This window comes from Bos grunniens, chromosome 26 (genome assembly GCF_055505025.1).
Source record: "Bos grunniens cultivar Pamir isolate PY7600 chromosome 26, Bosgru_T2T1.0, whole genome shotgun sequence".
Taxonomy (NCBI): domain Eukaryota; kingdom Metazoa; phylum Chordata; class Mammalia; order Artiodactyla; family Bovidae; genus Bos; species Bos grunniens.
In genome coordinates, this window is record NC_141190.1 from 15,087,659 (window position 1) to 15,105,289 (window position 17,631).

At 42.4% G+C, this 17,631-nt stretch overlaps 1 protein-coding gene across 6 annotated transcripts in view; it reads right to left on the bottom strand.

Annotated features, from left to right (window-relative positions):
- MYOF (myoferlin) overlaps nt 1-17,631 on the bottom strand; it is a 178,137-nt gene that overhangs the window by 111,837 nt on the left and 48,669 nt on the right. For all 6 annotated transcript variants that reach the window (XM_086378710.1, XM_086378713.1, XM_086378711.1 and 3 more), the window contains exons 4-5: nt 14,328-14,436; nt 11,446-11,533 (exon numbers count right to left, since the gene is read on the bottom strand). In XM_086378710.1, the coding sequence (XP_086234836.1) occupies nt 11,446-11,533; nt 14,328-14,436 (197 nt within the window). The remainder of the gene's footprint in view (nt 1-11,445; nt 11,534-14,327; nt 14,437-17,631) is intronic.

Here is a 17,631-nt window from a genome sequence, read left to right on the forward strand (position 1 = left end):
GCGGACTCACAGGATTGACCAGGTATCATACCAAGGCATCTACCTCCAAGTTGTCCTAAATCTTGGTTTGAGATGGCCATTGATTGGCCAAGATGGTCAAATCCCTCTACCCTTTCGAACTCCCACCTACTTTTACCTTGAAAATGTCTAATGCTCTGTCCTCCTCACCATCAACTAATGATCTTACTTCTTATTTCACAGAGAAAACAGGCAATCAGGGTGACCAAGACCATCCTGACCAGCAAGCACCTTTATCTAAACACTTCCCATGCCTCTCATCTTTTCCACCTATGCACTTCTTGGGTCACCATCCCAGCTAATCTTCTTTCATTCCTTGATGGAGACTTCTTTCTATATGAATTTTTTTTTTGGTCAATATTTACTATTTCCTGTTCCTAAACACAGCAACCTTGTTTTTCCAGAGTCCTAGAATGTCAATCTCTGCCTGTGATACTAACTATGCTTCTCATGACAAGGTCTTGTTAAATGGTGGTACTGGTTAAGGCAGAATTTAATTACCCTGGGCCAAAGGTCATGGCAAAATCAGGACCAAGAGTTGGTATGATACAATCAGTGCAAGTTAAAAAGTATGAAGCAGAACAGGAGAGAGTAAATTTATAAGCATGAAAATATTTTGGAGATGACATGCTGATTTATCTGGAATGTTGAATAATAACTTTGCTGGGTTTCTAACATGCTGGAATAAATGTCTGCATTCAAGCATGAGCAATTCATTCTCTCTACTCTGGTTTTTGGGGTAAATCACACTATATGGGCCCTAAGAATCTTATGGAATAGTTCCAATACATTGACCAAAGCAAAGGTACCATAGAAAGGTCTGTAACTGAACAGCGATACAAACATGGGCTTGCAGGGAAAGTCTGGCAGCATCTGCCTTTGATCGATGGACACCGTGAGCCCATCTAGGAAATGCTGCCCAAGAGCTCTGAGTCTGGACAAGATAACATTAACCAGATTAAAATGCTCAACTCTAGGGCTTCTCAACGTGAACTCCAAAACTGGCCTTCAGGGGCTTCCCTGGTGATCCAGTGGCTAAGACTCCATACTCCCAATGCAGGGGGCCTGGATTCAATCCCTTTTCAGGGAACTAGATCCCACATACTGCAACTAAGAGTTCATAGGCTGCAACTGAAGATCCTGCAAGACACAAGGAAGACTGAAGATCCAGAGGGACACAACTAAGAAACGGGGCAGCCAAATAAATTACTGAAATGAATAATATTTAAAAAACAAAAAACAACATCAGCCTTCATCAGGATCTCCTGGAAGTTCCTGTTAACCATACACACCGGAGGGATTGCACTTCAGATCAGTCTCTGAAGCTAGGTGCTGGAAATCTGTACATTTAAAGATTTCCCCTGATGATTTTACTGTGTCTAATATTTAAGAACCATCTGTGTATTATGATCACTTTGATTTTCCTAAATATCCTCAGTGGGAGAAATAGTCTAATACCATCAATTTGCTGGATAAAGCCAATTAGAGACCCAATCATAGAAAGAGTGCCTACAACTGATGTTCTAACACATTGGTCATGTTTCAGGGCAGCTCTGAACAACAGTCCCTTGTCCAGAACGTTTTCCATGGATCCTCAAGGTCTATTAATCCTCAGTCTGGGGGCTTCCCTGGTGGCTCAGTGGTAAAGAATCCGCCGGCCAATGTGAAGCGGTAAAGAATTCACCTCCCTGGTCCAGGAAGATCCCACATGCCACGGAGCAGCTAAGACCATGTACCACACCGACTAAGCCTGAGCTCTACAGAGTCTGGGAGTTGCAGCCACTGAGTCCACTTGCCCTAGAGCCTGTGCTCCGCAACAAGAGAAGCCACTACAGTGAGAAGCCTGCACACCACAGCTAGCAAGTAGCCCCTGCTTGCCACAACTAGAGAAAAACCCAAGCAGCAACAAAGACCCAGCACAGCCAAAAAAAAAAATCTTTAATTTAAAATAAATATTCCATTGGAAAAAAACACTATCCTCAGTCTGGTACTCCTAGACCTCAGGAACATGCTTCCATTTTATTACTCTCTGGATGTATCAGTCACTTTGGCCTATACTCTGGTGTTCACCAAAATGCCCTTCTTGAACAAAAATTTAAACTGTATCTATTGCTCATCCACCATTCACTCATTCATTCATTCACTCAATCAACTGAGCATTTATTGAACAATTATGGTTTTCCAAGTGCTGTACTAAGTAATAAAGATACACAGTTGAAATATAGCCCAAAAAGTATTTTCTCTAAGAAATTGTTTCCCATGTAATAATTAGCTTAGTCTTCCCTTGAGGAATTTATTATATTTAGCTCTGATCTACAATTATGTTTATATCTTACCTCTGTACTGAAACACAAGCTCCTTGGTGGCAAATAATTCCTTTCTCTCTTCTGTATGCTCCACAGACAGGTGTCAGTAAGTGTTTTCTGAACTGGACTAAATTTAACTTCAAGCAAAATGACTTTGGCATCCGTGGAATGGAATGAATTTGAAGCAGCCAAGTCTAGCTACTTTTTTTTTTTTTTGCATTTCTAGAACCAAAGGATATACACTTTAAACAGATTGTTCTTCAAAAATAGATGTGAGATTTTAAAAATAGTTTATTCTGGCCATGGGAATGTAGGTTCCAGTCAAACTAAATGACATCTGGCAAACCAAGTCAGCAAAATAACAAACTTTCAGAATGTCAAGCTTGTGGTCTGAGTCAGCCCACCCCTCTGTCATAGGAACAGTCTCAAGGGGCAAGCAAAGAAAAGTGGACTTTTTGACACCATTCATGTTCAGTTAAGTCACCAAGGCCCCAAGGTATGCAGCCTTTGTCATTTTGACATTAAGAGCTTCAAGGAAGCCTTCCTTAAAAATGAACCTCTTAAAGAATTCCCTGATTGTCCAGTGGCTAAGATTCTGTGCTCCCACTGCAGGGAGCCAGGATTCAATCCCTGATTGGGGAACTAAATCCCACATGTGCAACTAAGAGTTTGCACGCCACAACTAATGATCCCACATGCAGCAATTCATCGAAGATCCCACATGTCACAACTAAGACCCAGTGTAGCCAAATCAATTAAAAAAAAATGAACCCTTTAGATACAACACCAAAGATCTGATCCACGAAAGCCGTCATTGACAAGCTAGGCTTCATTAATATTGAAAACTTCTGTTCTGCGAAATACAATATCCAGATAATTAGAAGACAAGCCAAGATGGTGAGGAAACATTTACAAAAGATACACGTGATAAAGGACTGTTACCCAAAATATACAAAAAACTCTTAAAACTTGACAATCACAAAATAAACAACCTGGTTTAAAAACAGGCCAAAGATCTTAACAGAAACCTCATCAAAGAAGACACACAGTTAGCAAATAAGCATATGAAAAGATGTTCTACATCATACGTCATCAGAGAAATGCAAATTAACACAATGAGATACCACTACACAGATATTAGAATGGTCAAAATCCAAAACACTGACAATACCAAATGTTGATAAGAATACGGAGCAACAGGAACTCTCCTCAATTGCTGGTGAGAATGTAAACTGGTACAGCCACTTTGGATGGCAGTTTGATGGTTTCTTACAAACTACGCATACCTTACCCTGCTGCTGCTGCTAAGTCGCTTCAGTCGTGTCCGACTCTGTGCAACCCCATAGACGGCAGCCCACCAGGCTCCCCCATCCCTGGGATTCTCTAGGCAAGAACACTGGAGTGGGTTGCCATTTCCTTCTCCAATGCATGAAAGTGAAAAGTGAAAGTGAAGTCGCTCAGTCGTGTCCAACTCTTTTCGACCCCATGGACTGCAGCTCACCAGACTCCTCTGTCCATGGGATTTTCCAGGCAGAAGTACTGGAGTGGGGTGCCATTGCCTTCTCCGATACCTGACCCTATCATCCAGCAATCATGCCCCTTGGTATTTATCCAAAGGAGTTGAAAACTTATGTCCACACAAAAATCTGCACACGGATATTTATAGCAGCTTTACTTATAACTGCCTTGCAACTTGGAAGCAACCAAGATGTCCTTCAGTAGGTGAATGGGTAAATAAATTATGGTAAATCCAGACAATAGAGTATTATTCAGAAATAAAAAAAAAAAGAGCTATCAAGTCAAGAAAAGACATAGAGGAAGCTTAAATGCACATTACTGAGTGAAAGAAACCAATCGGAAAAGACTGTATACTGTATACTGTGACTGATTCCAACTCTATAATATTCTGGAAAAGGCAAAACTATGGAGACAATGAAAACACCAGTGGTTTCCAAAGGTTAGGGGGTGTGGCTGGGGAGAAGATGAATATGCAAAGCACAGAAGATTTTTAGGGCAGTTAAAATATTCTGCATGATACTATAACGACAGATATATATCATTATACGTTTGTCCAAACCTTAGAATGTACAACACCAAATGTGAGCTCTAAGGTAAACTATGGACTTTGGATGATTATGATATGTCAATGAAGGTTCATCCTTTGTAAATTGAAAAAAAGTACATTCTGCTGAGTGACGTTTATAGTGGGGAAAGCCATGCATAGGCAGGGGCAGAGGGTATATGGGAAATCTCTGTATAGTTTGCTCAATTTTGTGGTAAACTAACATTGCTCTGAAAGATGATGCTGCGAAAGTGCTGCACTTAATATGCCAGCAAATTTGGAAAACTCAGCAGTGGCCACAGGACTGGAAAAGGTCCGTTTTCATTCCAATCCCAAAGAAAGGCAATGCCAAAGAATGCTCAAACTACCACACAATTGCACTCATCTCACACACTAGTAAAGTAATGCTCAAAATTCTCCAAGCCAGGCTTCCGCAATATGTGAACCGTGAACTTTCTGATGTTCAAGCTGGTTTTAGAAAAGGCAGAGGAACCAGATCAAATTGCCAACATCCGCTGGATCGTGGAAAAAGCAAGAGAGTTCCAGAAAAACATCTATTTCTGCTTTATTGACTATGCCAAAGCCTTTCACTGTGTGGATCACAATAAACTGTGGAAAATTCTGAAAGAGATGGGAATACCAGACCACCTGACCTGCCTCTTGAGAAATTTGTATGCAGATCAGGAAGCAACAGTTAGAACTGGACATGGAACAACAGACTGGTTCCAAATAGGGAAAGGAGTTCGTCAAGGCTGTATACTGTCACCCTGTTTATTTAACTTATATGCAGAGTACATCATGAGAAACGCTGGGCTGGAAGAAGCACAAGCTGGAATTAAGATTGCCGTGAGAAATATCAATAACCTCAGATATGCAGATGACACCACCCTTATGGTAGAAAGTGAAGAGGAACTTAAAAGACTCTTGATGAAAGTGAAAGAGGAGAGTGAAAAGGTTGGCTTAAAGCTCAACATTAAGAAAACAAAGATCATGGCATCCGGTCCCATCACTTCATGGGAAATAGATGGGGAAACAGTGGAAACAGTGTCAGACTTTATTTTTCTGGGCTCCAAAATCACTGCAGATGGTGACTGCAGCCATGAAATTAAAAGACGCTTACTCCTTGGAAGGAAAGTTATGACCAACCTAGATAGCATATTCAAAAACAGAGACATTACTTTGCCAACAAAGGTTTGTCTAGTCAAGGCTATGGTTTTTCCTGTGGTCATGTATGGATGTGAGAGTTGGACTGTGAAGAAGGCTGAGCGCCGAAGAACTGATGCTTTTGAACTGTGGTGTTGGAGAAGATTCTTGAGAGTCCCTTGGACTGCAAGGAGATCCAACCAGTCCATTCTGAAGGAGATCAGCCCTGGGATTTCTTTGGAAGGAATGATGCTAAAGCTGAAACTCCAGTACTTTGGCCACCTCATGCGAAGAGTTGACTCATTGGAAAAGACTCTGATGCTGGGAGGGATTGGGGGCAGGACGAGAAGGGGATGACAGAGGATGAGATGGCTGGATGGCATCAGTGACTCAATGGACGTGAGTCTCAGTGAACTCCGGGAGTTGGTGATGGACAGGAAGGCCTGGCATGTTGTGATTCATGGGGTCGCAAAGAGTCGGACACGACTGAGCGACTGATCTGATCTGATCTGAACATTGCTCTTAAAGAGTATTTAAGAAAAAAAAAAAAGAGCCTCCAGATTGTTTCATTCCCATAATCTATGGTCATAATTAGTTTCTTCAATTTGCAGAGCTGAATTTTTCTGAACGTCTGCACTTCTGTGTTCTATCCTTAATATTTCCAACCACTATGTGGATGGTAACCTTAAAAATCAACATCAGTAGTGGTCGACAGTGGTTACCACAGGAGGGTGGCACTGTGAGAGGTCTGTATGTTCTTATGTCTTATATTCCCTGTGTTTATAATTTTATAAGCATATACTGCTTTTGAACTAAAAAAACACCCCCAACAAAGTCACATTTTAAACTTTGAAAAGATGTATTTAAATTAGAGGGAGTGGACTCATTACTTTTATATAAAATTGTAACATTTTTTAAAGAGTCAATTTAAGGGAAGTGATGGGACTTTCCTGGCGGTTCAGTGCAGTAGTTAAGACTTTGCCTTTGAATGCAGATGGTGCTGATCTCTAATCAGAGAGCTAAGATCCCCAAAGTCTCATGGTCCAAAAGCAAGACATAAAACAGAAACAATAGTGTAACAGATTAAAGACTTTAAAAGTGGTCCACATAAAAAACAAAAAAAAACAAAAAAAACAAACTTAAAAAAAAATTTAAGGGAAGTGGAAAAACCAATTTCTGGGCCTGATCGTCTGTATGTTAAAGTCTGTGATGGCAGGAGGTACGGTTGCCCTGCTGTCATTTCTCTGTCTCACGTTTGTCAGACCTATTTCCTCCAAGACTGTAAGCTGTTGGTTTTTTGTTCCTAGGGTCTTCCCTAGCATTAAGTTGTACTAAGGACTCAAAGATATCCTTGCTTAGTTGAATTGTCATATTAAGACAAAAAGAGTTTTATCTTAACACATCCAGATAATCTAGAACATTCAGAGTTTTTTAAGTGTTGAACAAAAGTTTCTTTTAGCCAGATTATGAAATCAATATTCAGAATGCTACCCTTAACCCAGTCATGGTGAAGGTTACTCTTGTAGAACAAAGGCAGTACTTCCGGATCAAAGAAACCTGTTCATTTTTGGAATAGAGAAATTTCACTCTGTCATTTCACACTTTAACACACAATTGTCCTGTGTACACAGCTCATCAACATTCTTTGTTTGAAATTCAAATAAACAGAACCCAAGTTCTGGCTCATTTCCTATCTTCATCCAGCAGTATCAGATATTAAAAAGAATTTATGAAGCAGATCTTGGCCACCAGCCACAGAACCTGCTGGGAGTCAGCTTCCTAAGAGGATGGGAGACTCAATCCATAAGCATTGCTGGAGCTCCGTGCTACCCAGACAACCCACGAGGAGAAGGAGCCTCGGGCAAAGGGAGTCTGGAATCAAGGGTTTTCTCCCCAGTGAGTTTAAAAGTTCAAGAGTTGATGCTTTTCTCATTGCTAAGGAAGCAGCCTTTGCTCCAGGGAAATGGCATGTTTTCTGAGCTTGGGCTCACAAGGGTCTGTCTCAGGAGATGGGACCTCTGCCTGTACTCCCAACAGCTTGGTAAACTGCTTATTCTCAAAATCTTCCTGGTCCACTAAAACACAATCCGTTGTTTTTTTTCCCCTGATATTTAACAAGAAAGCACTTAGTCATCTCAGCGTGACTCAGATCATTCTTTTCTAATAGCTCTCCTTTTTAGCAGAAACAATTTGAATGTTCATAAAGACTGAGGCACTCAACTGAGCTCATGACTACAAGTCATCCAGAATTATTTTTTGTAATAATAAAAATAAAGACCACATTCATGTAGGACTTACTCTAGGACAGGCACTGGGCTGAGTGCTTTCTATGCATTATCTCATTTAATCTTTGCAGCCACATCATGATGTCCTACTATGTTCCTCACCTTACAGTAAAAGAAAACAGATTCAGAAAGGGTAATGACTTAACCAAGGTTACATGGCTAATTAACAACAGACACAGAATCCAGCCTAGGCCAGTCTGACTCCAAAACCCTTGCTGTTATCCATAATGTTATACCTTCAGGAAAAGTCTTGTCTCCAAACCTGGCTGAAAGTTCCTGGAGAGCAGGAGCTGTATCTTAAAGAATTCACCACCCTCAGCACTGCAGCACCAAGCAATGAATCAGAATACCCAAAAACCAATTTCTTTACTCCATAAATATTCAATACTAAGAATCTGTGTGGTGCTAGTTCACTGTAAACTATAAGTTTATGCTTTCTACTTGAATGAACCTCAGAGCTATTTTTTCCCCCCTCTAAAGGCCCAGCTGAAAGGGTATCACAAAAGGGCCCTTTATCCTGGCTCTTGAAATGGAATAAAGACAATGAAACTGCCTTTTATCTACCAGTATACAAGGGCTTCCCTGGTGGCTCAGACAGTGAAGAATCTACTTGCAATGAGGGAGACCCAGGTTCAATCCCTGGGTCAGGAAGATCTGGAGAAGGGAGTGGCTTCACTCCAATATTATGGCTCCATTAAATACTGGCTCTGCTTCTTTATTCTTGCCTGGAGAATTCCACCAACAGAGGAGTCTGCAAAGAGTCAGACTCGACTGAGCGACTTTCACTTTCACTATACAGGGTTGAATATTGTCCTCTCAAAAGTCATGTCCATCTGTAACCTCAGAATGTGACCTTGTTTGGAATAGGGTCTTGCAGGCATAATCAAGTTAACCGGAGATCACACTGGATTCGGGTGGACTGAATCCAATGCCTGGTGTCCAAATAAGATGAGAAATTTGGACACGGACATGCAGAGAACACCATGTGAGACTGAGACACTAGGGAGAACATGATGTGATGACAGAGGTGGGGACGGGAGTGGTGCGTCTACAAGCCACGGGACACCAAGAACTGGCAGCAACCCCCAGAAGCTGGGACAGAAACACGGAACAGTTCTTAGAGGGAACCAAGCATTGGACACTTTGACTCCAGACATCTAGGCTCCAGAACTAGAGAGGACACATTTCCATTGGTTGAGCCACTAGTTTCTTATTACCTTATTACAGCAGCCTTAGGAAACTAAGAAACAGGAAACAGGGAGTGGCTTAGGGAAAATATCAGGGTAAGAAAAGACACCCTGGTTCTTCCAATTCAGTGGCTCCAGCAGACAGCCCACCAGTTGAGGGTGCATTTTTTGGGCCAAAAAGTACCCACTGTCCTTCCCAGGCCAGAGCAAATGCTGATGACTGTAGGCATCGGCGGAGGCGGTGGGAAGGATAGGGTTGGACCACTCGGGCCATCCCCTCATGGAGTGCTGCTCAGGACCCCACTTTCCTCTGTGGTGCGTCTGTCATCACTGCTGTGACAGCAAAGGGAGCCACAGATGTTCCTGAGCCATTGCCAGGCCCTTGTGAGGCCGAGAGAGTTAGAGGACCAAGCAGCGTGCCTGAGGTGCCACTGGGAAGAGGGTGAAGGCAGAGAGCATTGCTGATGTGTTGGTGTCCTTATAAGAGGTAAGGGGCTATGTCAGTCATAACTATCTCTGAGGAGGAAGGAGTCAGGTAACTAATGCTGAACACACAACTTCCGGGTCAATAATTAGGTCCAAACCATAATAGTCAGCCATCTGCAGGGTGGGTGAGTGGGGGCAATGGCTGGGATGAGACTGAGGCAGACAGAAAGTCACACAGGAAGGGGACAGACACTACGAGACAGGAAAGGAGGTGCTGCTGCAGGTGCTGAGAAAACCCGTTAGGTGGTCAAAGCACTGAGTTCTGAGAAATGCAGAGAAGGTAGGTCCTGAGAACCAAGACTGGCAGGAACCAGGGTTACGGCACCCCCCCAGGAAGGAGAGTGCCCAGGTGGCAGTGAGCGTGGCGGGGTGAGTGGGCCCTCCCTTCCTGGGGTGCACGGCAAGGCTGGGGTGACGGGGGTGCCTGGTGACACACCTTCAGGCAGAAGAAGGCACAGAGAGACATGAAGCATCGTGTCACCCTGGAAAGATACCAGGAGGAGGTCGGACTCCGCTGTGTGAAAGGCCTGTCTTATAGATGTCCATCCACCTGCAGCCCCAAATTTACCCTGAGACCCAACCCCATCCAGAGCAGCACCCTGAATGACCCACAGCTCACGTCCAAGAACAAGGAGCACAAGGTGGGTTGTGCAGCCAGAAGCACTTGGTTAAAAGAGAGGGGGGCTGTTGGGAGGTGGGAAGGGGTTGTGGCCAAGGGGGAGAGAGGGGCTTCAACCCGTGAGACAGGAGACTGAGCGCACAGCCTGGTGATGGCACATTTAGGAGGTGCAGACATGTGAAGGGAGAGACCACTCCTGAGACTCACAACCAGCTGACATCGTCCAGGGTGCAAGCTACAAACCCTAAGCAAAGCCTTGCCTGGGACGTCCTGCTGGAGTCTGTGTGCTGGGAGGTCTCATGAGGCTGCTCAATCAGGTACCCAAGCAGGAACCTTGGAGGCTTTCCAGAATAGACCCCCCACTCATGTCCTGCCTTTTGTCTGTATAACAGCTTTAGTCAAAGAACAAATTTCATCAGAGAAGTGAGAACATGCAGAAAGAACAGTAAAGCCAGACAAAATAATAATACTTTAGCTATGAAGCAAAGTCAAAGACCTTTAGTTCTTCAAGGACTATATAGATAATATTCTGAGCCACGTCCTTTGAGCTGTTTTGCAGATACTGGAACCCCAACCAGGAGGAAGAAGCTCACTGTATGCTGCCCACAAGCACATGGACCCCAGACTGGTTGGAACCAGAAGGTCGATGATGCTGACTCCCAATTACCTCACCACCAACCAATCAGAAGAATGTCCACGAGCTGATCACACCCCACTCCTTGAACACTGTGACTCCTCACTACTTCCTCCAGGGTGAGACACACAGTCTTGAGGCATTAGCCAGCTGCGGCCCTTTTGCCTGGCAAAACAATAAAGCTATTTCTTTCTACTTGATCCAAAACTCTTTAATCTAGCACCCATGGACAGAGGCTGAATTTCAGGAACAGCAAGGAACTGTCTCAGTCTCTTCTCCTTTAAAGGGTATTTGGTAGACTCTTGTAATGTCCCAGTTCAGGGCAGCTCCACCTGCCTCCCGGGGCCCTGTCTAGCTAGGCAGGGAAGTTTAGAGATTCTGAAAGTGAAAAGTGAAAATGTTAGTCGCTCAGTCATGTCCAGCTCTTTGCGACTCCATGGAAAGTAGCCCACCAGCCTCCTCTGTCTATGGAATTCTCCAGGCAAGAATACTGGTTTGGGTAGTAATTCCCTTCTCCAGGGGATCTTCCCAACCCAGAGATCGAACCTGGGTCTCCTGCATTGCAGGCAGATTCTTTACTGACTGAACCACCAGGGAAGCCCATAGTGTCTAGTGACAAGAAAGCTTTCCTGGTGAGTCCTTGTGTCCCTTTAGTAGATTCCCCTACTAAAGGCATAGGCTGGGCCTTCAGGAGAGTCAGCTTACCTCCCGTGCCTGGCACGCTGGTCCCACCGGGGTCATTTGGATGTGGAGCTGAAGGTGGATGATAGCCAATCACCAGGTCAATTGTGGCCTGGGTAGAAAAATTTATTACAGATAGAATCAGTGCAGGGCATCAAAATGCTTCAGACACAACACAAATCAATTCAGCAGCAGTAACAGTTTTCAAAGGGGTGAGCAGGGGGATGGGAAAGTGAGAAGAGAGAGAGAAGGGTGACACACCCTCCTTGTCTTCCCAAACACGAGCCCAGGTGAACTGGAAACACTTGCAAAAGCAGGTACCGGTACAGGTTGCCAAGTGTATTATTGCTAAGGGGCAGCCTCGTAAACCGGAGGAAAGCTGTGACAAGCAAGCAAGAACTTGTCATGAGCCTCCTTCCTAGGCTGTAGATGGCCTCCAATCACAGAATTATAGTCCCAGAGGCTCATTCTAAGTGATTAAGGCTTTTGTTCACTCACTGACATCTTTGCTAATTGCTAAAATTTATTTTTACACTTCTTTCCAAAAAGATTTTTATGTGGCTAACAAAAAGTCATAGAATAATGTGATTCATAAAACGGGGTTCAAAAAGGGGAAACAAGTCTGATGAAAGAGGAAACAAATAGGCAAAATATGAAACTGAATATAAGTACCACTCCTCTTGCATTAAATATGACCCCAAGTTGGCTAGAAGCCAAGGGAAGTAGAAGAACAGAAAATGTTACATAAACTTTCATTATCAGAAAGGAAGAAACATACTAAACTCATTATAGGAAATAAAATTATGTCCATTTAAAAAATCTGAGTTAAATTTCTCATGTGGAGCATTATTTTAGTGCAGAGTTTCCTATACTTTCATATTTAGTGAACCGATAAAATTTCAAAAGAGTTTGCTAGTGGGACTCAACATTGGGTCACTAATTTTATTTTGTCAAACGCATGCCCACAACTACCATCTACTGTTATAAGCATTTCACAAAATAAAGGATCTCAACAGCAAGAATGAGGATGGATAAATCTCAGAATAAAAGATGTCCTTTGAAAATAAGAATGGGGCACACTCACACTCTACCCAGGTTATCAGATAAAATATAGGGCATAAAACTGGGGACATACCTATCCTACAAAATGACTCATTGTTTATCTGAAATTCAAATTTAAATGCGCATCTCCCACGCTTTCATTTGCTGCTACTTTTGCTACACCTGGTAAACTCTAACACACACACATTTATTATGTATTACCCTGCTTTTTCCCACCTGTCTAGTCATCAGTGAATATTCCCACATGGATCAGCACATTCTTTGCCAACTTAGGAACTACAACCTGGGAGACACTGAACAGGAAAGCAAATGATGTCTCTGGCAGCAGTCTCTTGGCAAATACAGAATTGGAAGAACAGTGTCTCATGGCTACAAGTGAACAACAGGAAAACTGAATGCAATTAGGAGCTCAACTGCCAAACCTAATCCAAGAATTCAACCTTCAAACCCTAGAAGAGTCCATGAATGGCTTGACCATCAATGGTTTCCCAATAACCTCAGGATTCTCAGAGGTGCTGAAGGCCCCCTAATAGGGGTGAGATGATACCAGGGGGCCAGGACCTTACACTTCCTTACTCCATTCAGTCACCACAGTTCTGCCATTTCAGGGTTCTACATACACTTGCCTTCTCTGCTTTAAAGAGAAGAAAAATACCCAGAAACATCACTGCCTTGTTACATCTTCCCTTAGTATCATTTCTCTCAGTCAGGTTTTGGGTAGATAGATGACAGCTGACATTCTGAATCCACGTTTTATGATTAAAAGCAAACCTATACGTTTTGGAGACTAGACTAGCAAAACCGACATTCCTAATGGGCATTATTGTATTCTTGCCTACAGGGAGGGCCTCTTTTACTTTAAAATTTCTCCCATTTGCCCAGACTCCCACCCAAAATAAATTGTTCGGAAAATGAAGGCATCAGAGGTTAACAAGGCAAGCTTTATGAGTGCTTGTTAGCAATCTTAGAAATCTGATTTAACTGGTGGCTCAGTAGCAAAGAGTCCACCTGCCAATGCAGGAGACATGAGTTTGATCCCTGGCCCAGGAAGACCCCACGTGCTGCAGAGCAACTAGACCCATGAGCCACAACTACGAAGCCTGTGCTTTAGAGTCTGAGAAACACAACTGCTGAGCCCATGTGTTGCAAGTACTGAAGCCTGGGCACCCTAGAGCCTGAGCTCAGCAAGAAGAGAAGCCACTGCAATGAGAAGCCTGTGTGCCGAACTACAGAATAGCCCACATAGCAGTGAAGATACAGCACAACCAAAATATAAATAAGTACACTTTTTTTTTTTAAAATCTGAGAGTTGTGATACTTGAGTCAAATTTTTTATAGCACATTTCAGAAAGTCTCTCTCTCTCTGCTGGTCTCATATCAGACAATATCAGTGTATACTTATTTAGAGAGGCTATGATCAGAAAACATTCAGCTGCCAATACAAGTATAAAGATCATGATATGAACATCTTGATATTCTGGTCTAATATTAATGAATTACCTTCTACAGAATGTTTCAAAGTGTGTCTGACACACGAGCTACACTCACCACACAAATGTTAACACCTAAGTGAATACGCACAGAGCTGTACCAAGCGAGGGTCCCACTCGAGCTATAGGATTCTGCCACAGAAAATCAAGTTTATCTAACCTGCAGTATTGTCAGTAAGAGTACAGGATGAGGCCATATCATTTGCAAATACACCTATTTACCTCAAAAACAATAGGTTTGTATATGTGTGTTTGTGTGTGTAGTGAGCTAATTATAATGTCACACTTATCTTAATGAATCTTTGTGCTTAACCATCTCACTCCAAAGCCATTCAACAAGAGGGAAATGCTCACCCCAGTCTCTTGTCCCCTTTCGTTTAGCAGGGAGACCAGTTTGTAGGGCAGTGATCTGCTCTGGTCACCCATCAGGTCCTTCAGGGCTATGGTGGCCGTGCCAATTAACCTGCAGGGAAAAGAGAAAGCGCAAAGTAAACTACATAAGAGGCGTATTTCCATTTACTCATTGGACCTCCCAATTCTCTTACTGTTCATATGTCATCATTAAAAATCACTCATAATGAAACGTGGGCCATTTTGTGCTCTCCTTAGCAGGATATTTTGACAGCAATCACATATTAGCTATTACTTCTCCATAACAAGCAGTCATTTCAAGAATCACACTATGATGCCTGTGAAATTTCAAGTCACAAATGAAATCAATGGGTGAGAGACAAAGCCCTGAAGAATCCAGGGAGAGAGAAAAATAGGACAAAATTTAGGCATTCTTCTGCAATGGAAATTTCAAAGAACTCATAACATTGCCTACTCGAGGGTGGGACGATATGAGAGAATAGCATTAAAACATGTATATTACCATATGTAAAATAGATGACCAGTGCAAGTTCGATGCATGAAGCAGGGCACTCAAAGCTGGTACTCTGGGACAACCCAGAGGAATCGGATGGGGAGGGAGGTGGGTGGAGGTTTCAGGATGGGGGGACACCTGTACACCCGTGGCTGATTCATGTTGATGTATGGAGAAAACCAGCACAATATTGTAAAGAAACTAGCCTCCAATTAAAATAAATTAATTTAAAACAAAAAACAACAACAACAAAAAACTGCCTACTGTAAAAAACATCCCAAGTTGACCTTCTTGAAGTGTAAATAGGTTGCTAGTTTACTGACGGGGGAGCTTGTTAACCAAATGCTATGGAGCATCATTCAAAAGTTGGATGTGTGTACTTATCTCTCTTCCAAGACCCAAGGGACTATATTCAGCCTCTACCACTTAGCCATCCACCTCTTGTATTTTTTTGTTATATTCATTCATTAGTTTTATTCATTCATTAGTGATAACATACAGTATATTTGCCTTTTTCTGTCTGACTTTTTTCACTCACTAAGCATAATACCCTCTAGGTCTGTCCATGTTGTGCAAATGACAAAACTGCATTCTCTTTCATGGTTAACATTCCATTGAGTGTGTGTGTGTGTGTGTGTGTGTGTGTGTGCGCGTGCCACATCTTCTTTAGTCATTCATCGGCTGATGAACACTTAGGTTGCTTCCATATCTTGGCTATTGTAAATAATACTGCTACAAACATGGGGGTGCAGATATCTCATTGAATTAGAGTTTTTCTTTTTTTTGGATATATATCCAAGTAAACTTGCTGGATCCTATGGTCGCTCTATTTCTAGTTTTTTGAGGAACCTCCATGCTGTTCTCCATAGAGCCTGCACCAATTTACAATTACAACAGCATACTGGGCTTCCCTTTTCTCCAGATCCCTGCCAACACTTGTTACCTGTGATCTTTCTGATGATGGCCATGCTGACAGGTGTTGAGTGACATCTCACTGTGGTTCTGACCATCTACCTCAGTGCACACAGCATACTGGTGCGGAAGTACACCTGTGTTTCTCCTCACCAGAGTAAAGCTCCTCGAAGTGTTTCCTGTTGTTCATTACTCTAACCCCAGAGCTTGGGACATAGTTTTTTTTATTAATAGAAATTTACTGAATGAAGGAAAGAAACATTTTTTGTAGTTAGGACACATGATCAAAAAACAATTTTAGAGAACACACAACCCCAGGGAGTTAGTCAATACAAAAGTGTAACCTGTGAAATACAGTCTGTAAATTGGAGGTTATAAAGTATTACATGATATAAGAGTGGGTGAATTGAAGGAGATCCTTTTGTGAGTGAAAGTTGCTCAACTGATTCCAACTCTTTGCAATCTCATAGACTATACAGTCCATAGATTTCTCCAGGCCAGAATACTGGAGTGGGTAGCCTTTCCCTTCTCCAGAGGATCTTCCCAACCCAGCGATCAAACCCAGGTCTCTCGCATTGCAGGCGGATTCTTTACCAGCTGAGCCACAAGGGAAGCCCAAGAATACTGAAATGGGTAGCCTATCCCTTCTCTAGCGGATCTTCTCGACCCAGGAATTGAACTGAGGTCTCTTGCATTGCAGGCAGATTCTTTACCAACTGAGCTATCAGGGAAGCCCTTTTGTAAAATGTAATCAAAAGCAAAGCGAGTCCAGGGGTGTGCTCTCAGTATAGATACTGAAAAAGGAAAACAGACATAGTAAGAATTTTTAGATGTTATTTACTTATATCTTGTCTATATTTGCAGTGACTTATACCAACCAATAGCAGATATGATAGCATGGAATATCATTAGAATAAATGAGAAAGCTAAACATCAAGTCTTCAAAACGACAGAAGAAATTCCTTATATCGAAAAACCCATTGTGAGGAAACTCTAGTTGAGAATAAAAAAAAGCTTTGGGCTTTCAGGCAAAAACAAATTAAAAAATGTTCCCCCTGTGGAGAAATATTCATTGTATTTAAAAATGTAGTACATTTCCTTTTAAAAATCAGGAAGTGAAAGTTGATGTCAACATAGATACATTATTTTTAAACTGACATATATCTGTATTCTCCTCCCCGACTCGGACCTCAGAAATTGGACCAGATTGTAGATATGGGTTCTGTCATCCAACCACATATGTCCAGTGACTCGGAATAAGTGACTTCACTTTCTGTGCATAGGTATATTGTACTGTGCTTAGTCACTCAGTCGTGTCATATTCTTTGTGACCCCGTGGACTGTAGCCCACCTGGCTCCTCTGTCCATGGGATTCTCCAGGCAAGAATACTTGAGTGGGTTGCCATGCCCTCCTCATAGATATACTGCACAAGACCAAAGATTGCGATGGCACCCTGTATCACAGAATTTACCCAACACTGTGAACCATTTGCACATGGTTTCTTGGAAGAGTGCACCAACTTGGACCAGATACACACACAACATTAAATCAACCATGATGGGTTCTCATCTCTTCTAATATCACAAGTAGAGTCAGTTAATGACAATGGAAAAGAAAAATTTTGCTTCCAGAAGATTAAGAGTGAACTTTTCAGCCCTTTCAGGTCAATATAGAAATTCTCTCTGTTAATGCTGAGAATTGATGGGACCTTTACAGAGCAATTTTTCAGATCAGTATGTTCATTCAGTATGTTAGTTTGCTTTTTTATTTTAACATGAGTATGTTCTCTTCTCACTTGGATTTTTATTTTCCTGATATATTGAGGACAAGAGGCTGTCCAGGACTCCATTTCCACCTGATGAAACAGGGAATCATCACAC